Consider the following 24,623-nt stretch of genomic DNA (forward strand, 5'->3'; position numbering starts at 1 on the left):
AAATCAGTGCAAAAATAGGCTGGAGTCAGCTCAATGGGGCTGATGAAGAGGATGAAAAGACATTGATGCAGCAAATGATGATGGAAGATGTAAGGTATGAGATTAGGGGAAAAAACTGCTTAGAAAAGAGATGATTTGGATGCTCAAGAACTTTTTCCAGAGACACTACAGTAATTCCTCCTTGCCCTCCTGTAGGTTTATGGCAGTAGCTTTGAGGGAACCTTCTAACTTATCCCCAAACCTCTTCTCTCTGTTCACTCTGTTTTTTTTCATTATAAAAGGCATATTTTGGAGTGGCTATGAGGTTAGACAAACAGACCAATTAGCTTTTCCTGTAAAGAATTTTTCCTATATTAAGCCTTACTGAATTTTCAAAAGTATCCCAGATGTTGAGAGAGGAAGCATTATGTTCAGATGTCAGGCTCCTTTCCACCTGACCAAAACTTACCATGCTTTGTGTTCTCAAAGTCCTAGCATATTCATTAGCTGGTGTAGGCTGCAAATCAGCATAAAAAAAGGTACTTCCTTCCAAGCCTGATGGGCCTGAAGTTTTCTTGAGAAAGGAACAAGGCTTCTGCCTGACAACATACAAGCCAGTGCTGCACACCCCTGAGTCTTCATTCTCTCTCACTTGACTGTTCTCGGCACAAACAGGCGGAATTTGCCTTAATAACAGAGATCACCAGAGCAAGTCCCCATGGACCTGCCTGTGGGCATACCCTTTGAGTAGAGAAACAACATTTCCAAGATCGTCATGAACTGATGAATAGGGTCTTTAAAACTTATCTTTTAAGTAAAGAAGTACCTTAATAGCCTCAACTTAGGCAACTCAAATCCACACTCACTAATCAATCTGGGTTTTATGGTCAATTTGTACCGGCACTAAAACAACAACAAAACACCTTAAACTTAAAGCAGATGGCCCCTAAATAGTTCTCTCCTTTAGTTTTGTTTGAATGAGTAACCTAGGGATCTGAATATTATCAACCACATCTGGAAGTATGTGTGTATGCACGTATGTATTTTTATGTGTAGGGGTATAGCCAAGAAACTGAGTTTCATGTTAAAAACTATATTCCTTATAAGGTAATCTGAAAGAGAATAAGGGGAAAGGGGAAAGGGGAATGAATAAACAAGTAATCTGCGCTTTTAAAGGGGCACAATAAAACAGGATTTAAAATAAATTTAATATGATAAATATTAATGGATAGTATAGACTTCTAAGACCCTTTCATCCAATTGCCTTCTAAATCAATGGATAAATAAATCAGACTTTATTCTTACATATGCTGGTATAATCAGCAACTGCAGCATTAAAACAAACCTCTTAAGCTATGTACAATGGCACACACCTGTAGTCCCAGCTACTTGGGAGGCTGAGGTGGGAGGAAGGCTTGAGCCCAGGAGTTTGAGTACAGGCTGGGCAAGATAGCGAGACCCCATCACTAAAAAAATAAAATAAAATAAATAAATAAATAAAACAAGCCTTTTAATTGTCTGGATCATATAGAATATTAATATTATGATGGATTGCACATTAATGTCTCAAAGGACCCCCCCCCTCCAAAATCACCCTACTAAAAATCACACTGGGTTTCTAATCTTGGGGTTTAGAAATTGCTTTAAAAACTCATTTTACTTCCTTTATCCTCTGATTTTTTGGGGAGACAGAGGGTGCTTCTTCTTGGACTCTGAGTCCTGGACACTAAATTCCTCCCTCAGTTCTAGTGCCCAGGCTGAGCAGAGACACTAAACCCCCTACTTCCCCTCAGTGTTCTCTTTCAGCTGCCTCAATGCTTCACCTGGCTACATTCATACTTCATTCAGAAGTCTGGACAGGGCCGGGCATGGTGGCTCATGCCTGTAGTCCCAGCACTTTGGGAGGCTGAGGCAGATGGATCATTTGAGGTCAGGAGTTCAAGACCAGGCTGGCCAACATGTGAAACCCCATCTCTACTAAAAATACAAAAATTAGCCAGGCAGTAGTGATGCATGCCTGTAATCCCAGATACTCGGGAGGCTGAGGCAGGAGAATCGCTTGAGCCTGGGATGTGGGAGGTTGTGGTGAGCCGAGATCACACCACTGCGCTCCAGCCTGGGCAAGAGTGAGAACCTGTCTTAAAAAAAAAAAGAAAAAAAAAAAGACTGGGGCAGAAAAGAGAGATGACTGACAGGTTATGGGAAGGTTCTGGCCCTTTGGGGTGCCAACACTAGATATGAATCCATTAACACTGACATACAATTGACCAGCTGTTATAGAGCCATTCTTGTATCCCTGAAAGGCTGAAATGGGGGAAAAGAGAGAAACAGACTGGCTAGAATACACAGCTCCTCTAGTGGCATTCCTGTTAAAACAACCTCATAGCTCAGAGATGCCACTGATCACTCCTAGATTTCAGTAAATATATAATAACATTAATCATTAATGTCTGAACTTGGGTGGTGGGGACTTTCAGGCTCTGTTTTGTGATTTATCATTTTCACTCTTTCCTAATAATATATCTCTCTCTTTCCTTATAATAAAGTTGGAGGAGTCTGACAGAAGGAAAAATGTGTAGGGGGAATACTGGGGATACCATGCGAATTATCACATATCAGAAGATAAAACAGAAACCAAAAGGTAGCATCTGTTTTCATCAAAACAGTTTCTTCTCATAACTTTTCTTGCTTTCGTTATAGTTTCCTTGCAAGTTGGCAAAGATTCAGGCAGGGTCCCCTAACGGTAAAATTTAGAATTAAAAAAATATTTATTGATAATATCTTTTTAAAAAATGTTTGGTAATCCCAACTAATCATTCAAAATGCAAATTGTAAACACGACAACAGCAAAAGGGTGACAACTGAGTGAGTAAGCAGACTGAACAGGTGACAGACTGAGCAAGAGTGCGGGGGGGAGCAACAGAGAACGGGAAGACAGGTGCACAAGTGTGCTACAGACAGTGATAATTTGAGTGTGTAAGAATTACATTTGGACCACAGTGATTTCAATGCAACCATTTAGGAAATCTCTGGGCCAAATACTAAAACACAGGAGGAATGGACGAGCCTTCTTTGTGAGCATGCTCAGCATGTTGGCATGGAAACAAGGAAGCATAGAAGCTCTGTAGTCACAATGAATGTCTACCATTTCTAAGATGCAAAGAAATTTTCTTTCTGGTCCCTGGGTACATCATATATTGTCTTTCCATGCTTTTCTTGACCCTGGAGGACAGCAGATGCTGTTCTAAAATCCCCAAAGAAACCCCTAGACAAAAATTTTAAAACCACAGTAGCATTAACACTGGGTTTGCCGGAATGCCCCTCCCTATCTTGGCCTATGATTTTCTTATGGGCACCTCAACAGGAATGGTTAAATTTTACCAATCTACTTGATAAAGCCATCACAAACTTCAGTCCCATGGTCACAAAGCTAGAGTGGATGGGGGTAAGGGTGTGTATGTGTATGTATGTGTGGCTCTGGGGATCTGGACACTGCCCTCCCTCACTTTGTAACCCTTGCTCAGAACACTGGGGTTGCTTCCACTGGAGAGACTCCACGGTAGCTCTAGAAGTGTCATTAAATACTCAGTTCGCCAAGGTTGACCACCTCCATTGTCATAGGATGATGCAGCATCTGCAGAAGCGCTGTCTGCTGCCCCCTACTGATGGGGGTGGAGTGACAGGTGCGAAGTAGGCGTGGACTTTAATATTGGGTAAATGGGTCTGAAACAAGACAGAAACATTAAACGTTTAAGAGAGAGGGCTTAAACAGAAAGAGCAATGTTGGTTCTCAGAAAAACTACCGAGGGGCTCAATGAACATGAAAGCAGGGCAAAGGCTGAGCGCTGGTCAGGATGTTAGAGGGCCTGGGTTCTACTTTGTTCCATCTTAGGCTGTTCTCAATGACCAGAACAACTCATGTAAGTTTGGTACCTGTTTGTGTAATAATAAAACTGAGGGCCAGGCGCAGTGGCTCATGCCTGTAATCCCAGCACTTTGGGAAGCCGAGACGGGCGGTTCACGAGGTCAGGAGATTGAGACCATCCAGGCTAACATGGTGAAACCCTGTCTCTACTAAAAATACAAAGGCTAATTTTTGTATTTTTAGTAGAGACGAGGTTTCACCATGTTGGCCAAACTGGTCTCGAACTCCTGACCTCAAGTGGTCTGCCCAAGGATGGGAGATGGAAGAGACTCCTGGCAGCCAGGCAGTCTAGGAACCCTAATGTAAGTAGGCACGTAAGAGGCTCTGGTTGACCTGTGGCTCTCATTCTCTTTGGTGAAGAAAAAAAAAATGGTTGCAAGGCCTCCCCCAGTGCAATTATGCTCACAGTCCTCTATGTCTGAAGAGGGGAAGAGGAACTGAGGCCAACTCGAACTCAAGATGAAGTTTGGTACTCTTTTATTTGCTCAAGGCCATATGGCCAACATGGATTTTTTTAGAGGTTGGTATTTTTTTTGAGATGGAGTTTCATCTTGTTGCCCAGGCTGGAGTGCAATGGTGCGATCTTGGCTCACTGCAAACTCTGCCTCCTGGTTCAAGCGATTCTCCTGCCTCAGCCTCCTGAGCAGCTGGGATTACAGGCACCTGCCACCATGCTCAGCTAATTTTTGTATTTTTAGTAGAGATGGCGTTTCGCCATGTTGACTAGGCTGGTCTTGAACTCCTGACTTCAGGTGATCCTCATGCCTCAGCTTCCCAAAGTGCTGGGATTATAGGCGTGAGCCACCGTGACTGGCCTAGAGGTTGGTATTAAGGGACTGAATAACCACACTGTCTTTCCTACAGCAGGTGTGAAGCAGATGTTCCAATAAACATCTGTTGAGCAGAACAATCTAACACAGAGATTCATCCAGCTTTTTAAAACTTCTTTTTCGGCCAGGCGCGGTGGCTCCCGCCTGTAATCCCAGCACTTTGGGAGGCCGAGGCGAGCGGGTCACGAGGTCAGGAGATCGAGACCATCCTGGCTAACATGGTAAAACCCCGTCTCTACTAAAAATACAAAAAGAAAATTAGCCGGGCGTGGTGGCGGGCGCCTGTAGTCCCAGCTACTGGGGAGGCTGAGGCAGGAGAATGGCATGAACCCAGGAGGCAGAGCTTGCAGTGAGCCAAGATCATGCCACTGTGCTCCAGCCTGGGCGACAGAGCGAGACTCTGTCTCAAAAAAAAAAAAAAAAAAAAAAACTTCTTTTTCTAGTTATTTGGCTATACCTGGGTATCTCTATTATGGTGAAGAGGGCCAAAAGCAAAGGTAAAAATCTGGGCCTGGCACAGTGACTCACACCTGTAATCCAAGCACTTTGGGAGGCTGAGGTGGGAGGATCGCTTGAGGCCAGGAATTTGAGACTAGCCTGGGAAACATAGCAAGACCTTGTCTCTACAAAATAGTTTTTCAAGGCCGGGCATGGTGGCTCACACCTATAATCCCAGCACTTTTGAAGGCCAAGGCAGGCAGATCGCTTGAGCTCAGGAGTTTGAAACTGGCCTGGGCAACATGGTAAAATGCCGTCTCTACCAAAAATACAAAAAATCAGGCTGGCGTGATGGCACGCGCCTGTAGTCTCAGCTGTTGGGAGGCTGGGGTGGCAGGAAGCCTTGAGCCTGGGAGACAGAGGTTGCAGTGAGCCAAGATCGAGCCACTGCACTCCAGCCTGGGTGACAGAGGAGACCCTGTCTTAAAAAATGAAAAAAACAAGTTTTTCATAAAATTAGCTAGGTGTGGTGGTGTGTGCCTGTAGTCCTAGCTACTGCGGAGGCTGAGGTGGGAGGATCTTAAGCCCAGGAGTTCGAGGCTGCAGTGCGTTAAGAAGGTGCCACTGCACTCCTGCCTGGGCAACAGAGTGAGATCCCATCTCTTAAAAGAAAGACAGAGAAGGTAAAAATCTATGTCTACTTTACTTGTTGTCTTAAAAAATATGAATCCCAGGAAAAGGGCTCAATGTGAAACACAATTACAAATTAAATTCTTAAATCCCATTTAACCAAACACTTTCTCTGTTATTCCTTTCTTTCCTTTAGAACAAAAATGTGGCATGTGCTTTTTTTTTTTTCTTCAATCTGGGAATGTTATTAAGCCCTAGACATTATTAGACAGACTCTGCTGGGAGGAGACCTACTTTTCTTCCCTTCAGTGGGTCTTTTCCTACTAAATTTCCATCTCTGAAGCCAGAGGGAAAAACTATCTGTCCTTAGGTTTGCACTTTTTTTTCCCCCTTGTTAAATGTTCAAGTAAATATAAAAATCACAGGAACCTAAATTTGAAAAAAGAAAAAAAAAAGAGAGAAGAAAGTGCTGATAACACTAGAGTTGGAGAGTTATGTAGCCATTTTTACCCTGAGTCTCTTGATTCCAGCCCGTGTGATTTGCTGGCAGTCATAGAGTTCTATCCGCTCAAGGCTATGACAGCTCTTCAAGTGCTCCAGGGATGCATCTGTGATTAGTGGGCAGTTGTCCAGCTCAATCACCTCCAGCTGGTCATGGGCGCAGGCCCCATTCCCCAGGTGACGAATTCCATCATCTGTGATCAGCTCACAGTGAGACAGACTCTGCAGCCAAATAGAGCAAGGAAGGATGTTGAAATATCTTCTGGCATTCCTCTAGCCAGAGGCTTGTGTGAATTGGAAAGGAGACATTTTGGTTTGATTTTGATGAATACGGAGCTGGCACTAGATCCACGTGGTGAAATTAAAAAAACTGGAGATAGTGCAGTTATGCTTTTGGCAATCAGTGATTGATATTTTGGTGTGTGATTCTAAATATATTTTATAAATTCATGTAATGACTATGAAGTAGTTCATAAACAAAATAAGACAGCCTTAATAATTACCCCTTCCTCAAATTAACACTTTTCCTTCTCTACAGGGATAAATGGGAATCAAGCTTTTCATGCAGTTTTCTGGAATTTGAACTAAATATTGAATATCTGGTTCAGAGACATGCCCCAACAATTAATAAGCTGAAGATTTTTACAGCTGTCAGGTGTGATCATCTCATCACATCATCTCTTCATCAATATTTATTAAATCCCTGATCCTGGGAAACTCAGAAAATCTTGACCCAATTTTAGATAGTACTGTGTCACCAAACACCAAAAATGAGCCTGGATACAACAGAACAGTCACTCAGAATGCCTTCCTCTAGTGTCACTGAAAGTAGGAGCAGAACTTCCCTTACTAAAGCTTTGATTGGTTCCATTCTTACAACCAGTAACATTTGATCTTAAGGTGAAGCAAATTGTATTTTGGGCCATCTGATCCCCTGGATCTCTAGAAATTTAAACATCATTCAGGTTGGAGTATAAGTTATCTACAAAAGAGAACTCATACATTCCAAGGCAGTTTTCAGTCTTCAAGCATTGATACAGAAAACATTTAACTTTTTCAGTTCTTATCTGTTTCCTACTTCACTCAGGTACTCCTTTGGTTCTCAGTAAGCTGGCAATTTGAAGAAGCATCCTTTCCTAAAATGGTAGCCAGACACTAAGAGCTGGGTTCTTGAACTGTAGCACTGGCTTTTGATTAAACCCAGTAAACACATAAAATTTTCAAAGTTAAACTCACCAATACTTGAAGTCGAGGACAGTGTATAGAAAGTTGGATTAATGTGCTATCTGTTATCTGAAAGAAATACGTATGTTGATTTTAGGTATAATCCAAATAAAATCCTGAGTCATACCTGATTCTTTTTTCTTCTAGTCTTGTTCTGTTGCCCAGGCTAGAGTGCAGTGGTGCAACTATAGCTCACTGCAGCCTAAAACTTCTGGGCTCAAGCAATCTTCCCACCTCAGCCTCCTGAGTAGCTGGGACAACAGGCACAAGCCACCAGGCCTAATTTTTTAAATTAAAAAAAAATTTTTTTTTGTAGAGACAGGGTTTCCCTATGTTGCCCAGGCTGCTCTTGAATTCCTGAGCTCAAGCAATCCTCCACCTCAACCTCCCAAAGCTCTATAGGCCACCATGTGCGATCACAGCTCATTGCAGCCTCAACCTCCGAGGCTCAAGCCATCTTCCAGCCTCAGCCTCCTGAATGGCTGGGACTACAGGTGTGCACCACCATGCCCAAGACATTTAAAACTTTTTCTTGGGCAGAAACAGGGTCTTGTTATGTTACCCAGACTGGTCTTCAACTTTCAGGCTCAAGCAATCCTCCTGCCTCGCCTCACAGAGTGTTGAGATGACAGGTGTGAGCCACTGCATGCAGCAGCCCCATACCTCATTTTTTTTTTTTTTTGAGACAGAGTCTCTGTTGCTCAGGCTGGAGTGCAGTGGCATGATCTCAGCTCACTGCAACCTCCACCTCCCAGGTTCAAGTGATTCTTGTGCCTCAGCCTCCCGAGTAGCTGGGATTACAGGCTAGTTTTTTTTTGTTTTGTTTTGTTTTTTGAGATAGAGTCTTGCTCTGTTGCCCAGGCTGGAGTGTGGTGGCACGATCTCGGCTCACTGCAACCTCCGCCTCCTGGGTTCAAGCGATTCTCCTGCCTCGGCCTCCCAAGTAGCTGGGATTATAGGCATGTGCTACCACGTCCAGCTAATTTTTGAATTTTTAGTAGAGATGGGGTTTCACCATGTTGGCGAGGCTGATCTCGAACTCCCGACCTCAGGTGATCCACCTACCTCAGCCTCCCAAAGTGCTAGAATTACAGGCATGAGCCACCGTGCCCGGCATATTTTTAGTGGAGATGGGGGTTTGCCATGTTGGCCAGGCTGGTCTCGAACTCCTGGCCTCAGGTGATTCACCCGCCTCAGCCTTCTAAAGTGCTGGGATTACAGGAGTGACCCACTATGCCCAACCCCCATATCTTATTCTTGACTACATTTCTAGTCCAGACATTTTAATAATCAATCATCAAATAACAGAATCTTTCGGTTTAAATCCCACTGGCTACCTGAACCTGTTCTATGAGAATCCACTCATGCTATATTTGAACACATCTAGTCATCTCTAGTCTTCATCTTTAGACAGCTCTATTCAAAATCTGTTTTATTTTTTAAATGAATCAAAATCTGTCCCCTTGGTAGCTAGTTGTAGTGGCTTGCGCCTATAGTCCCAACAATGCTTGGGAGGCTGAGGCAGGAGGATTGCTTGAGGTTAGAAATTCAAGACCAGTCTGAGCAGGGCCAGACATGGTAGTTCACGCTTGTAATCCCAGCACTTTGGGAGGCTGAGGCTGGTGGATCACCCGAGGTCAGGAGTTCGAGACCAGCCTGGACAACATGTTGAAACCCTGTCTCTACTAAAATACAAAAACTAGCCGGACGTGGTGGCAGGCGCCTATAATCCCAGCTACTTAGGAGGCTGAGGCAGGAGAACTGCTTGAACCTGGGAAGTGGAGGTTGCAGTGAGCCGAGACTGAGCCACTGCACTCCAGCCTGGGCGACAGAGTGAGACTCTGTCCTCCCCACTCCACATCGCAAAAACAAAACAAAAAAAAAAACAGTCTGAGCGGTAACAGCAAGAAAAAAAACAGTCTGAGCGATAACAGCAAGACCCTGTCTCTAAAAAAATCTGACCCCAGAACCTCTACTTGCTGGACCTTGTTCTATCTCCTTAGAATCATGAGATAAAGGAATCGGAAGATAGTGCTCTATGAAAAAAATTAATGTTGGAACATCCTAAAATTTTTAATAAAGCATGCCACTACTCAATATCGATAACTTGGGTTATTTTCCCAAGGGTGGCAGCCAGGCACTGCTGGAATCTGGGTTAACCAAGAACACTCAGGTAGGAAGAACAGTTTTCATGGTTATGTTACGACTGAAAGTAAATCAGCGCTTCTTTTCAAATTCTTCTCCAACCCTGAGTTTATTATTTTCTACTACACAGAGCTTCACGGGCTAAAAAATGGTAGAGAAAGGGGGTGGGCGAGCAGGCAGGCATGTCCGTTCAGAAGGAATAACACTGGAAGGGACATAGAGGACACTCAGGCATGTACAAGAGATAAATGGATGTGAACAAGTTTTAGTTTAGTAAGAACTAATAGCTGTTAAGCAGTGCCTATAAAACAAAAAATTTTTTAGAAAGTGGCTTTTACGGTTACTGACGTATCTTCCCTTCTTTATTTTTACCATTAAAAAATTAATTGCTCTTTCTTTTGTGGAGTCCCATGTTCAAAGTTTTTCCTTGGTCAATTAATAATCTCAAAGTTCTTAAAATTGTGTTAATGTGGCTCACGCCTGTAATCCCAGCACTTTGGGAGGCTGAGCCAAGTGGATCACCTGAGGTCAGGAGTTCAAAACCAGCCTGGCCAACACAGTGAAATCTCATCTCTACTAAGAATACAAAAAATCAGCTGGGCGTGGTGGCGCATGCCTGTAATCCCAGCTACTTCAGAGGCTGAGGCAGGAGAATTGCTTGAATCTGGGATGTGGAGGTTGCAGTGAGCTGAGATCTCGCCATTGCACTCCAGCCTGGGCAACAAGAGTGAAACTCCATCTCAAAAAAAAAAATAATAATAATTAAAAAATAAAAACTTAATCAGGAGATCAGTTTGGCTTAAAGGCAGAGTTCTATGCAGAGTCAGGTCTCCAGGGCTAACGATGCCAGGGATCTAGGATACAGCAAACCTAAAGAAAGGCAGTGCTATATAGATCAGTGCGATGGGGCTTTAATTATTTACTAGCATCATAACTCTACAGGTCTAAGGAAATATTCTTAACAGCTTTACAGCCTGAATGCTTGGGCCTCCTTTCTCTCTATGGCAACCTGATTGATGGCATATATTTCCACAGTTCTGCAACACATACCATGAGCACCTCTGCCTGGAAGATACCTTACTTAATGGGGAATCTGCAATGCTGTCAGGCACTACAGTATCCTACACTAGGGTAGGGAATTGGACATTCTGATGTTGTGTATTATCTAAGTGTCTACTATATTGTATTTCTGAATTAAAATCTACAATCTTACCTGAACACACTCTTCCAGGTCCATCTTTTCAAGTTCATGGCAATTCTACAAAGTACAAAACCAAACATTACAGTACAACCATTTAAAACATGAGAAACTTTTAAGGACAGAAAACTAAGAGGTAATATTAAATACACTGATAAATTCTTTGGTGTTTCAGAGCTAGTGTCATGCTAATCTTTTTTTTCTTTCTTTTGAGACAAGGTCTCACTCTGTCACCCAGGTTGGAGTGCAGTGGTGAAATCATGGCTCACTGCAGCCTCCAACTCCCTGGGCTCAGGTGATTCTCCCACCTCAGCCTCCCAAGTAGCTGGGACTATAGGAATGTGCCACCACACCTGGATAATTTCTGTATTTCTTTTCTTTTTTTTTTTAGTTTTTGAGATGGAGTCTGGCTCTTGTCACCTAGGCTGGAGTGCAGTGGCATGATCTCGGCTCACTGCAAGCTCCGCCTCCTGGGTTCACGCCATTCTCCTGCCTCAGTCTCCTGAGTAGCTGAGAATACAGGCGCCCGCCACCACGCCTGGCTAATTTTTTGCATTTTTAGTAGAGACGGGGTTTCACCGTGTTAGCCAGGATGGTCTTGATCACCTGACCTCGTGATCCGCCCGCCTCGGCCTGCCAAAATGCTGGGATTACAGGCATGAGCCATCGCGCCCGGCCTTTCTTCTTCTTCTTTTTTTTTTTTTTTGAGACGGAGTTTCGCTCGTTGCCCAGACTGGAGTGCAATGGCACGATCTTGGCTCACTGCAACCTCCGCCTCCTGGATTCAAGCGATTCTCCTGCCTCAGCCTCCCGAGTAGCTGGGATTACAGGCATGCACCACCATCCCCGGCTAATTTTGTATTTTTAGTAAAGTCAGGGTTTCTCCATGTTGGTCAGGCTGGTCTCGAACTCCTGACCTCAGGTGATCCACCCGCCTTGGCCTCCCAAAGTGCTGGGATTACAGGCGTGAGCCACCACGCCCAGCCTTTTGTATTTCTTACAGAGATGAAATTTCGCCGTGTTGCCCGGGCTGGGCTCAAGCGATCTGCTTGCCTTGGCCTTCCAAAATGTTGGGATTACAGGCATGAGCCACTGCACGCAGGCTATGGCCTCCTTTAGTCATGCCATGTGCTGGCCCCCACCTAATTAGTATTCTATCGATCTGCCTAAAAGCAAACGACCATCCCCTTGTACCATAACACTGGTCAAAGTCAGTATAGTTTTAAATATTATCATATAGTAATTTATAAACTCGTCCAAGTATTAAAATACTCAGGAGAATACAGAAAATCTCCTAAAACCTTTCCATTTAAAACCAGACATGTGTTTCTTTAAATGTTACTTTCATCCACTAGTCATGTACCAAATAACCAATAACTTTTTTCACAAAGTACCAAGAAGCACCTGCTTAATGTATTATCTTATGAAATTGTGGAGAATCAAGTCTCATGGGTGGGTGCAGTGGCTCACGTCTGTAATCTCATCACTTCGGGAGGACAAGGTGAGCGGATGACTTGAGGTTGGGAGTTGAAGACCAGCCTGGCCAACATGGTGAAACCCTGTCTCTACTAAAAATACAAAAATTAGCTGGATGTGGTGGCACATGCTTGTAATCCCAGCTACTCGGGAGGCTGAGGCAGGAGAAATGCTTGAACCTGGGAGGTGGAGGTTGCAGTGAACTGAGATCGTGTCACTGCATTCCAGCCTGGGTGACAGAGCGAGACCCCATCTCAAAAAAATTAAAAAAAATTTTTTTTAAAAGTATCATGAAGGGGTTTTATATTCTCCAATGCATGTGTGCATTTCTAGGAGCAGTTTGTACTCTTATTGGTATCAGTAGGTCTGTAGCTATAGCATGAAACCCTGTCTCACACACCCAATTCTGCTACCATTTCACATTTCCCTTGCTGCTTGTTCTTCTGAAATAAAAAGCCCTAATAAAACCTATGGAAACAAAGCTATGGAACCTAAAGAAAATACTTACCCTGGCTAGAGTGGTAAAGCCCACATCTGTTAATTGAGAACATCTTGCCACTTCCAATATTCTGTTTAAAAAAAAAAAAAAAAAAACAGTGAAAGTCAAGCTCTTGGTCCCTGAAAACTGAGTTTATTAAAACAGTAAGAATTTACAAAAACAATCTCCTATTCTCTAAGGACTTTATAATATAGAATGACATTAACAACTAAGCAAGTCTGTATACAGATCTTGCCATTCATTTTCATGGAGTCTCATAAAGTGGTCCTATAAATACCACATTTCAGGGTGATGCAATCAATGAACACAGAAGAATATAATTGAAGCTTGTAGTTAATGCCAAAATGCATGAAATGCATTAAAAGCCTTCTTGATGTCATACTGCTTACCCCCAGCAAAATACAAAAGAAATGGAGATACTCTATTTCAGTTAATCTCTTGCTGAAATGAATTATTTTCTTTCCTGTTTTAGAAGTAGGTTCACTTAGATTTAAATTGCTTTAAAAAAAATGTGACAGGCTGGGCACGGTGGCTCACGCCTATAATCCCAACGCTTTGGGAGGCCGAAGTGGGTAGATCACCTGAGGTCAGGAGTTCGAGACCAGCCTGGCCAACACGGTGAAACCCCATCTCTACTAAAAATGCAAAAATTAGTCTGGCGTGGTGGTGGGCGCCTGTAGTCCCAGCTACTCGGGAGGCTGAGGCAGGAGAGTCGCTTGAACCCGGGAGGCGGAGGTTGCAGTGAGCCGAGATCCCGCCACTGCACTCCAGCGTGGGTGACAGAGTGAGACTCCGACTCAAAAAAAAAAAAAAAAAAAAGGGATAAAGGGGCTGCTTAATTAAGGTCTGTCCCAAATATGAAATTCTAGACTTGTGAAAGCTTCCTGCTTTCCCCCACAGGCTCCCATGGAGGCCCAGTTGAGAGGGAAGCTGAGCTGGCAGCCATTCACCTCTTATTAAGCAACTGTTAAATAAACTCCAATCTAAATACTAACCACAGGATTGGGGAATCAAAAGTAGCTCTCTTCTGTGAAAAGTTGGGTGACCTCTGTATAATGGTAACAAAGAACATGTTTGTTTATAAAACTCTTACTACTGAAGCTGAAAAAAATTAAAGTATAGGAAATAATTATCAACTGAAAATCAATGAGAAATGGATGGCGGGGTGCGGTGGCTCACACCTATAATCCCAGCACTTCAGGAGGCTGAGGCAGGAGGATCACTTGAGCTTAGGAGTTCAAGACCAACATACCAAGACTTCACCATACTAAGACCTCACCAGTATAAAAAAATTTTTAAATTCTGTCCGGGCGTGGTGACTCACGCCTGTAATCCCTGCACTTTGGGAGGCTGAGGCAGGTGGATCACTTAAGGTCATGAGTTTGAGACCAGCCTGGCCAATATGGTGAAACCGCGTCTCTACTAAAATTACAAAAAATTAGCCAGGCATGGTGGTGGGCACCTGTAGTCCCAGCTATTTGAGAGGTTGAGGCAGGACAATCACTTGAACCCAGGAGGTGGAGTTTGCAGTGAGCTGAGGTCACGCCACTGTGCTCCAGCCTGGCAACAGAGTGAGACTTTGTCTCAAAAAAAATATATATTTATATATTTTTTTAATTCCAAGAGATGGCCAGGTGTGGTGACTCATGTCTGTAATCCCAGAACTTTGGGAGGGCAGATCACCTGAGGCCAGGAGTTTGAGACCATCCTGGCCAACACAGTAAAACCCAGTCTCTACCAAAAATACCAAAAAAAATTAGCCAGGCATGGTAGCGCATGCCTGTAATCCTGCCTACTCTGGAGGCTGAGGCACGAAAATTGCTTGAACCTGGGAGGAGGAGGTTACAGTGAGCCAAGATCACGCCATTGCACTCCAGCCTGGGCAACAGAGCCAAACTCTGTCTCAAAAAAAAAAAGAAAGAAAAAGAAAGAAAGAAATGAATGCTACCTAATGGGAAAACATGATCTGACTGGAACACAACTTTTGATTTTCACAGTTGAGAGCTTTTCCATTCTAACAATGTAATGAACCATATAGGGAGATGGAGCTGAAGACTCCTCTCTCTAAAGTCGAAAAGGATAATGTGTAAGATACTCAGAGAGAAGTCTGATTACCTCCCTAGCTCCTGAGGAATACTCTAGGCTTTTGATATTACTAATTTTGACCAATAGGTGTTTGTTCTCTTAAGAAATTTTGATATTGTTGGCAAAAGGTTTTTTTTTTTTTGAGAGGGAGTCTCACTCTGCCACCCAGGCTGGGAGTGCAACTTCCACCTCCTGGGTTCAGACAGTTCTCCTGTCTCAGCCTCTCGAGTAGCTGGGATTACAGGAGTGGGCCACCATGTCTGTAATTTTTGTATTTTTAGTAGAGATGAGGTTTCACCATGTTGACCAGGCTGGTCTCAAACTCCTGACCTCAGATGATCTGCCCACCTCAGCCTCCCAAAGTGCTGGGATTACAGGTGTGAGCCACTGCGCCTGGCCACAAAAGTTCTTTCAACAATTATGGTTAGGCCAGGTAATCATCAGAAACAATTTTCTGAAAGTTTTATAGCTTTACAATGATTATTATATGTAAGAAAAGTGGCTTCATAGGCTCAGGAATCAGTTCCTGGGTGAATACTTGTTCCTACACTAACTAGCTGAGACTTTGAGCAGGTTACTTTGTCTCTTTGTGCTTCAGTTTTCTCATCTATAAAATGGCGATAACAAGGCTGGGTGTGGTGGCTCATGCCTGTAAACCCAGCACTTTGGGAAGCCGAGGTGGGCAGATCATGAGGTCAGGAGACCATCCTGGCCAACATGGTGAAAGCCCGTCTCTATTAAAAATACAAAAATTAGTTGGATGTGGTGGCACTCGCCTGTAGTCCCAGCTACTAGGGAGGCTGAGGCAGGTTAATCGCTTGAACCCGAGAGACGGAGGTTGCAGTGAGCCGAGATCACGCCACTGCACTCCAGCCTGGGCGACAGAGCAAGACTCTGTCTCCAAAAAAAAAAAAAAGGCAATAATAGTGCTTATATGGTGCTATGGAGATTAAACAAATTATTACTGTTATTGAGAAAAAGTCTCACTCTGTTGCCCAGGCTAGGGTGCAGCAGTGTGATCTTAGCTCACTGCAGCCTTGACCTCCTGGGCTCAAGTGATCCTCTCACTTTAGCCTCCTGAGTAGCTGGGACTACAAGGCACACACCACCATGCCTGGCTAATTTTTTTATTTTTTGTAGAGACAGGGTTTTGCCATGTTGCCCACGCTGGTCTCAAACTCCTGGGCTCAAGTGATCTTCTAGCCTCGGCCTCCCTAAATGCTGGGATTACAGGTGTGTGCCATGGCACTTGGCCCTGAATTAGTATTTGTAAAGCACCTAAAGCAACACCTAATTTACAAGTACTATGTAAGTTTATTTTAGAGAACAAAAAGCGTGGCCAGGTGTGGTAGTACATGTCTTTAGTCCCAGCTACTCCTGAGGCTGAGGTGAGATGATCACCTGAGCCCAGGAGATTGAGGCAGGCATACACAACACTGCCTCAAAAGACAATAACAGGCTGGGCACAGTGGCTTTCGCCTGTAATCTCAACACTTTGGGAAGCTGAGGTTTGAGGCCAGCCTGAGCAACACAGCCTGACTCCGTCTCTACAAAAAGTAAAAAACATAGCATTCTTCAAACTGAGGAGCCAGAGAGAAATAAGACTGTTTTAAAAGCCCATCAGTACAAAAGAGGTACTCCTGTATGAGTGTCTTTTATTTTTAAATATAGTACCCCCTGCTATGTACCTGTTATCATTACTATGACAAATGACCTCAGGGTGGACCTTTAAAAACTACTTGGAGAAAAGAATTACATAAAAGCATTAATAAGAGAAAATACCTTTCTTTCTATCTCAAGTAATAAAATGTTGATTTTTTTTCTAGTATGGATAGCAAGTAGTGGAATTTGGGGATTGTTACCCCTTGGTTCACACCAATTACATGAAATCAAATGAGGTACAAAAAGCAAGTAGGTGGGCATCTAAAAGGGACTACCTTAAAATTTCAAAGCGTCTGCAGTGCCTACCTTAAAATTCCAAAGTTCCAAGGAAGAAATATGGGTGAAGGAAACTTTTGTTCTATGATTTTTTTGAGCTAAACAAGAAATGTTTACCTAAGCCGTGGGCAGTTCTGACCTAGAGCATTCAGGATGGCATCTGTGATGTTGGAGCAGCCAGAGGCACAAAGGGATTGTAACTTATGGCACCCTCTGCATATAGTAATGAGACCTTCATCTGTGATTTGCTAAAAAACAAGAGCAAAAAAATCCAGATATTAGTATCTTAGCAAAACAAAAGAAGAAAAAAATGATAGCTCTGTGAAAATATCACCAAAAAGGAAATCAAGACATGCTTAACACATTCATCAGATAGCAGACCTAAAAGAAAATGAACACACATTGTTTCTTCCTTCCAGTTCCTTCTGATTTAGTCTGCAAGAGGATCTGTGCTCACCTTTGGTGCAAAGGAAAGAAGCTATAATAGAATTCTGTTAAAAGCTACAATGGAATTCTAATAGAACTGGGATCAGTCAGTATGGGGTACATCATAGTTTAGGTTCAATTAAATAATTTTATTTATTTATTTATTTATTTATTTGGAGATAGAGTCTCACTCTATCACCGAGGCTGGAGTGCAGTGGCGCAATCTTGGCTCACTGCAACCTCCACCTCCCAGGTTCAAGCGATTCTCGTGCCTCATCCTCCTGAGTAGCTGGGACTACAAGTGCACGCCACCATGTCCAGCAATTTTTTTTTTGTATTTTTAGTAGAGACGGGGTTTTGCCATGTTGGCTAGGCTGGTCTCGAATTCCTGGCCTCAAGTGATCTGCCCACCTCAGCCTCCCAAAGTACTTGAATCACAGGCTTGAGCCACCATGCCTGGCCTCAATTAAATATTAAAACCTAGAAAAAAGATAAGGATATAAATATTTTAGTAGTATAAATATATCTAAAAGTTCAAATTTACACCGATAAGTTAGTGAAAAAAATTAAACTGTGGATGACAGTTGCAATACTGTATCAGCCACAGTATCCATTTACTTCTATATTTTGGTTTTATAATATAAAGAACATCCTAATTTATAGATAAAAGAGTTGTATCTAACTCAGACACAATTTTGTATTTTTACAAGTTATTAGACTGGGTGCAGTGGCTCACACATGTAATCCAAGCACTTTGGGAGGCTGAGGCGGGTGGATCACCTGAGATCAGGAGTTCGAGACCAGCCTGGCCAACATGGTGAAAACCTGTCTCTACTAAAAATACAAAAATTAGCCAAGTGTTGTGGCGCATGCCTGTAATTCCAGCTACTTGGACGGCTGACACAGGAGAAACGCTTGACCCCAGGAGGCGGAGATTTGCACCACTGCACTCCACCGGGTGATAGAGCAAGACAAGAAAAAAAAAAAAAAGGGACGGGACGGGAAGGGAAGGGAGGAAGAGAGGGAAAGGAAAGGAAGGAAAGGAAGAAAGAAAGGAAGAAAGAAAAGAAGAAAGGAAAGGAAGGGAAGGGAAGGAAGAGAAGAAAGAAAGGAAGAAGGAGGGAGGGAGGGAAGTTAGTTATTGAGGCCGGGCACGGTGGCTCAAGCCTGTAACCCCAGCACTTTGGGAGGCGGAGGCGGGTGGATCACGAGGTCAGGAGTTGGAGACCAGCCTGGCCAAGATGGTGAAACCCCGTCTCTACTAAAAATACAAAAATCAGCCAGGCGCAGTGGCGGGTGCCTGTAATCCCAGCTACTCGGGAGGCTGAGGCAGGAGAATCACTTGAACCTGGGAGGTGGAGGTTGCAGTGAGCCAAGACTGCGCCACTGCACTCCAGCCTGGGCGAGAGCCTCAGCCTCACAAAGTGCTGGGATTACAGGCGTGAGCCACCACGCCCGGCCCGGGTACAAATATTTCATAAATAATATCTGGCTGTTTTCTAACCAACTGAGTAATTTGTTGCACAATAAACCACCTCACATCAAAGACATTATATTTTTAAAAATATTACAAGCACACATGCCTACAGTCCCAGCTACTCAGGAGGCTGAAGTGGGATGATCGCTTTAGCCCAGGAGTTCAAGGCCAGTCTGGGCAACATAATGAGACCACCCCCAACTCCCTTAAACAAAAAAAAGGAAAGTTAAACATAAACATCTTAACATGGTGGATACTATCAGCACTTCAATTTGTCCTTCAGATTCACTAATTTTGTGTAGGCCTAAAAATAAAAGCTCTCTTCTCGTCTCTGTTTAATAAAGTCGTGTCCATAAATTACAAGGACAACTGAAAAAACAAAATCCCACAACTTTTAATATCCACTGCTTAAATCTTGCTTTCAATATCACGCAACTGACACAAATATAGATTAAAAAATTGGATGCTAAGGCACATACTAATGAGGATCAAGTAATGAGATACTAACACACGTGGAGGCAGCTAAAAAAAGTCCCACACAAACATGATGTGTTGTCTTTAGACTATGATAGCCGAGATGTAAAGAGGGAAGTAAGAATCAATACACATGCAAATTTAGCAGGCCAAAGATATTTGTGCCACACAATATTAGAAAAGTATTGTAGGGCTGTGCTGCCCTTTCCTTTGTATGTTGTAAGAGAGTACTGAGGAAGAAAGATGAGTTAAGTCATACTGTCAGTACTTAAAAAATTGTAGGCCAGGCACGGTGGCTCGCATCTGTAATCTCAGCATTTTGGGAGGCTGAGGTGGGCAGATCAATTGAGGTCAGGAGTCTGAGACCAGCCTAACATGGCGAAACCCCGTTTCTACTAAAGATACATAAAATTAGCCAGACATGGTGTCACATGCCTGTAATCCCAGCTACTAGGGAGGCTGAGGCAGGAGAATCGCTTGAACACAGGAGGCAGAGGTTGCAGTGAGCCAAGATCATGCCATTGCACTCCAGCCTGGGCAACAAGAGCAAAACTCCGTCTCAAAAAAAAAAAAAAAAAAGTAAAATTTATTAAACTTTTATGTTTTTCAAATCTGTCAAGAAAATAAAAGCATCAAAAATGTACTTTAATCACCTCAATAGTTTTGGGCAGAGCATGAAATCTCATGAGTGCTGAGAATCATTTTATCACCCTGTAGGGAAGAAATGACTCCTGTACTAAGATTTGGGTGAAGGAAAACAATAAAATACACATAAGATAGAATTGGTTCTTTACATTCACCGTGATTCCTGCCTGCTGGAAGAATGAAGAAACACCAAACTAAACCCGCAAATGGTATGTACATATTTATGTCTGTATGTGTGTGTATGTAATGTATATGTATATAGTGTGTAAATATATGTGCATATATATGTGCTTATACATACACACAAACACACACACTTGTTTTTTGTTTTTTTTTGAGACAGAGTCTCGCTCTGCTGCCCAGGCTGGAGTGCAGTGGCGTGATCTTGGCTCACCACTACACCTGCCTCCCAGGTTCAAGTGAGTCTCCTGCCTCAGACTCCTGAGTAGCTGGGATTACAGGCACACACCACCACACTTAAATGGTTTTTGTATTTTTAGTAGAGATGGGGTTTCACCATATTGGCCAGGTTGGTCTCGAACTGCTGACCTCAGGTGATTCACCCGCCTCGGCCTCCCAAAGTGCTGGGATTATAGGCACGCGTGTGTGCACACATACACACGAAGCTCTCCAGGAGTAGTTTTTCTTTGGCATTGTAAGATAATGATTTCATGTCTACAATAATTGTGGTTGATCTCTCAAGAGTAAACATTTCAGTCTTTTTTTTTTTTTTGAGATGGAGTCTGGCTGTGTCACCCAGGCTGGAGTACAATGGTGCGATCTCAGCTTACTGCAACCTCCACCTCCTGGGTTCAAGCGATTCTCCTGCCTCAGCCTCCCAAATACCTGGAATTACGGGCACACACCATTAGCCCGGGCTAATTTTTGTATTTTTAGTGGAGATGGGGTTTCACCATGTTGGCCAGGCTGGTCTCGATCTCCTGACCTCAAATGATCCACCCGTCTCGGCCTCCCAAAGTGTTGGGATTACAGGTGTGAGCCACTGTGCCCGGCCACATTTCAGTCTTAAAAATGAAATCATGGCCGGGTGCAGTGGCTCACGCCTGTAATCCTAGCACTATGGGAGGCCAAGGCCGGCAGATCACTTGAGGTCAGGAGTTCTAGACCAGCCTGGCCAACATGGCAAAACCCCATCTCTACTAAAATTAGCCAGGCATGGTGGCACGCCCTGTAATCCCAGCTACTCGGGAAGGTGGGGCAGGAGAACTGCTTGAACCTGGGAGATGGAGGTTGCAGTGAGCTGAGATTGCACCACTGCACTCCAGCCTGGGTGACACAGCGAGACTCCGTCTCTAAATAAATAAATAAATAAATAAAATGAAATTAGGCAAATTCTGATAGTCAGCAACTATAATAATCGGAATTGTAAGGAAGAGCCCAGGTAGCTCATGCCTGTAATCCCAGCACTTTGCGAGGCTGAGGCAGGCAGATTGCTTGGGCCCAGACATTTGAGACCAGCCTGGCAACACAGGGAGACCCTATCTCTACAAAAAATTAAAAAATTAGCCAGGTGTGGTGGCACACACCTGTAGTCCAAGCTACTCAGAAGGCTGAGGTGGGAGGATTGCTTGAGCCCTGTAGTTGGAGGTTACTGTGAGCTATGATCATGCCACTAATAGTCCAGTCTGAGTGACAGAGTGAGACGTCACCTCAAAAAAAAAAAAGGAACTCATCACTTTTTTCTTTGCCATGAGCAACCCTCACTCCAAGGCAAATACATTTGTAATTTTTAAGGCAAGAGAAAAAAGCTAAAGGTGTACTGTTGGCCAGGCACGTGGCTCACACCTGTATTCCCAGCACTTTGGGAGGCTAAGCCAGGTGGATTGCTTGAGCCCAGGAATTCGAGACCAACCTGGCCAACATGGCAAACCCCATCTCTACAAAAAAATACAAAAATTAGCTGAGTATGGTGGCACATGTCTGTAGTCCCAACTACTAGGGAGGCTGAGGTGGAAGAATCACTTGAGCCCGGGAGGTGAAGGTGAGCAAAAATCACACCACCGCATTCCAGCCTGGGTAACAGAGCAAGACTCTGTCCCAAAAATTAGGCCATGGAGGTGGCTTATGCCTGTAATCCCAGCACTTTGGGAGGCCGAGGCAGGCAGATCACCTGAGGTCAGGAGTTTGAGACCAGCCTGGTCAACATGGCAAAACCCCGTCTCTACTAAAAATACAAAAATTACCAGCCTGGCCAACATAGTGAAACCCCATCCCTACTAAAAATAGAAAAAAATTAGCCAGGCGTGGTGACAGGCACTTGTAATCCCAGCTACTTGGGAGGCTGAGGCAAGAAGAATCGCTTGAATCTGGGAGGCGGAGGTTGCAGTGGGCCAAGATCGCGCCTCTGCACTCCAGCCCGGGGAACAGTGCAAGACTCCGTCTCAAAAAAAAAAAAAAAAAAATTAGCTGGGCATGGTGACACACACTTGCAATCCTAGATACTCAGGAGGCGGAGATAGGAGAATTGCTTGAACCCAGGAAGCAGAGTTGCAGTGAGCCGACATAGCGTCACTGCACTCTAGCCTGGGTGACACAGTGAGACTCTTGTCTCAAAAAAAAAAAAAAAAAAAATGTAGCTGGGTGTGGCGTGTAATCCCAGCTATGCAGGAGGCTGAGACAGGAGAATCACTTGAGCCTAGGAGGTGGAGGTTGGCTGCAGTGAGTGCAGATCTCACCACTGCACTTAAGCCTGGGTGACAGAGTGAGACTTTGCCTCAAAATAAATAAATAAATAAATAAATAAATAAATAACAAAATAAAGATGTATTGTTAACATTCTAGGTGCCTGAATAGTTTCAACAAATTATCTGGGTAGAATTCAGGGGTTTTGGGGTAGACACAAAAAAGCTGATAGTTTGAACAAGACAAAATGCTAAATATAGATGCTACTTGAAAATAATTTGACAAGTATATATTGCTCATCATCTTATTTATTTGAGACAAGGTCTCACTCTGTTGTTCGAGCTGGAGTGCTGTGGCATGATTTCAGCTCATTGCACCTCAACCACCCAAGCTCAACTGATCTTCCCACCTCAGCCTCCCAAGTAGCTGGGACTACAGGCACACACCACCAAACCCAGCTAATTTTTGCACCTTTTGTAGAGACAGGGTTTTGTCATGTTGCCTAGGCTGGTCTCAAACTCCTGGACTCAAGCAGTCTGCCTCCTTCAGCCTCCCAAAGTGCTGGGATTACAGGCATGAGCCACCACGCCCAGCTTGACTGCAATTTTAAATACTAAACTTCTGAATCATTTACATTTTAAAAGTAGACAGTTTTTTAAAGTATATAAGAAAAGGGTGGGGCTACAGTTAGTTCATCTGGAATTCTGCATAAGCTAGCTACCTCCTATCTTATCTATGTCAAGGCCCCTAGGAATGAGTATTGTTAATCATGTCAAAAGTCATCTGTGTGCTTACTTTGTCACTAGGGTTGTGGTAGAAAAACAATACTGGTCTTGATGACCACTATTGTTTTTAAGAGCTCTTAAAATAGCTCTTAAAAATTTCAATGAAATGAATTACTAAAACAGAAGAGTTGTGAGAAGGGATGTTTACCAAGCAAGTCTGCAAGTTCAAAGTCACCAGTTCAGGGCAGTGTGCACCTATGTACTTGAGAGCTTCATCTTCTAGCTAGAAAGATTAAAAAGTAAGAAAAAAATGATTATTGACATTGTCTCAAAGGAGAGAGATTTAAGAATGTACACATTCATTCATACATTCTAATACAGCCAACCAAGTTTTGAAGGAACAATGAACCAGAAAATACGCTATGATTACATAACAATATAATTCATATTATGATTCTCAGTATTTTTAAAATCAGCTTTGACCATATTCAAATTCACATTATCATCAAATCAAGAACAAAGATGAAGTAAACACTGCCTAGTTTTTATGGGTTTTACTTCTGATAAATTAAATATACCTGACAGCATCTTGCTGAGGGCCCATGAAACTAAAATAATTTTCAAACTTCTACACACCCCTTATAAAGTTTTTTATAAACAAACTTTGAGGAAATACAGCCAAGAAAGGAATCCAGTGTTCATCTCCCACTGGAAGATAGGTGCCATGCTTACAGTGCTGAGAACAGATGGTAAGTAACTGATTATAATGATACATTCCAATCAGTATTTTTCAGGATTCCTTAAATAACCAGAAGCTCAAGCTGTTGTTTTAAGGCAATCATACATCTGAAATTCTCTTTCAAACAATGGAACCCCTCTCATCATGATAAAAGAATCAGGGCATTTTTAATGGAATCCAAGTTATGGTTTTAGTAACCATTAATAAAATAAAGTAGAGCCTAGCCTTAGTTTGTCAGCCACAATTTAAGTCCACTCATTTCTCTCCAGAGGCTAACTAATCAGTTCTTTTTTTCAATATAAAATACTGAGATAGTAAAATTTTTAATGACAAAATATGTTGGATTTGTAATGTGACTGGCAGGAAATAAGCATCAATACTATAAAATGCAGGTTGCTGTACACTTGGCATATTTAAGAAACACTGGTGGCTAAAAAACAAGTGGAAATTGCTAAGACTGCCTTCTTTGCCTATCCAGTTCAAAGTATCAGGCAGTGACAACATGCCAAGTTTTCTTTTTTAGCACAAATTAAACTGCATGGAACTCTTCTTGACCATGGTGTATCTTTAATGTAATCTTATCTTTCCACCTTGTCTCCCTCCTCCTCAAGTTTATTTTTGGTCAG

General features: G+C 43.2%; 1 protein-coding gene across 4 annotated transcripts in view; it reads right to left on the bottom strand.

The window, feature by feature from the left end:
- Positions 1–1,168: 1,168 nt before the first annotated feature.
- Positions 1,169–24,623, bottom strand: part of FBXL20 (F-box and leucine rich repeat protein 20) — a 138,558-nt gene continuing 115,103 nt past the window's right edge. For all 4 annotated transcript variants that reach the window (XM_024235075.3, XM_024235078.3, XM_024235079.3 and 1 more), the window contains 7 exons: positions 23,467–23,541; positions 16,986–17,116; positions 12,855–12,915; positions 10,886–10,930; positions 7,540–7,596; positions 6,313–6,525; positions 1,169–3,702 (listed from right to left, as the gene is read on the bottom strand). In XM_024235075.3, coding sequence (XP_024090843.1) covers positions 3,595–3,702; positions 6,313–6,525; positions 7,540–7,596; positions 10,886–10,930; positions 12,855–12,915; positions 16,986–17,116; positions 23,467–23,541 — 690 coding nt within the window. In that variant the 3' untranslated portion in view covers positions 1,169–3,594. The remainder of the gene's footprint in view (positions 3,703–6,312; positions 6,526–7,539; positions 7,597–10,885; positions 10,931–12,854; positions 12,916–16,985; positions 17,117–23,466; positions 23,542–24,623) is intronic.

This window comes from Pongo abelii, chromosome 19, assembly GCF_028885655.2.
Source record: "Pongo abelii isolate AG06213 chromosome 19, NHGRI_mPonAbe1-v2.0_pri, whole genome shotgun sequence".
Classification (NCBI taxonomy): Eukaryota; Metazoa; Chordata; class Mammalia; order Primates; family Hominidae; genus Pongo; species Pongo abelii.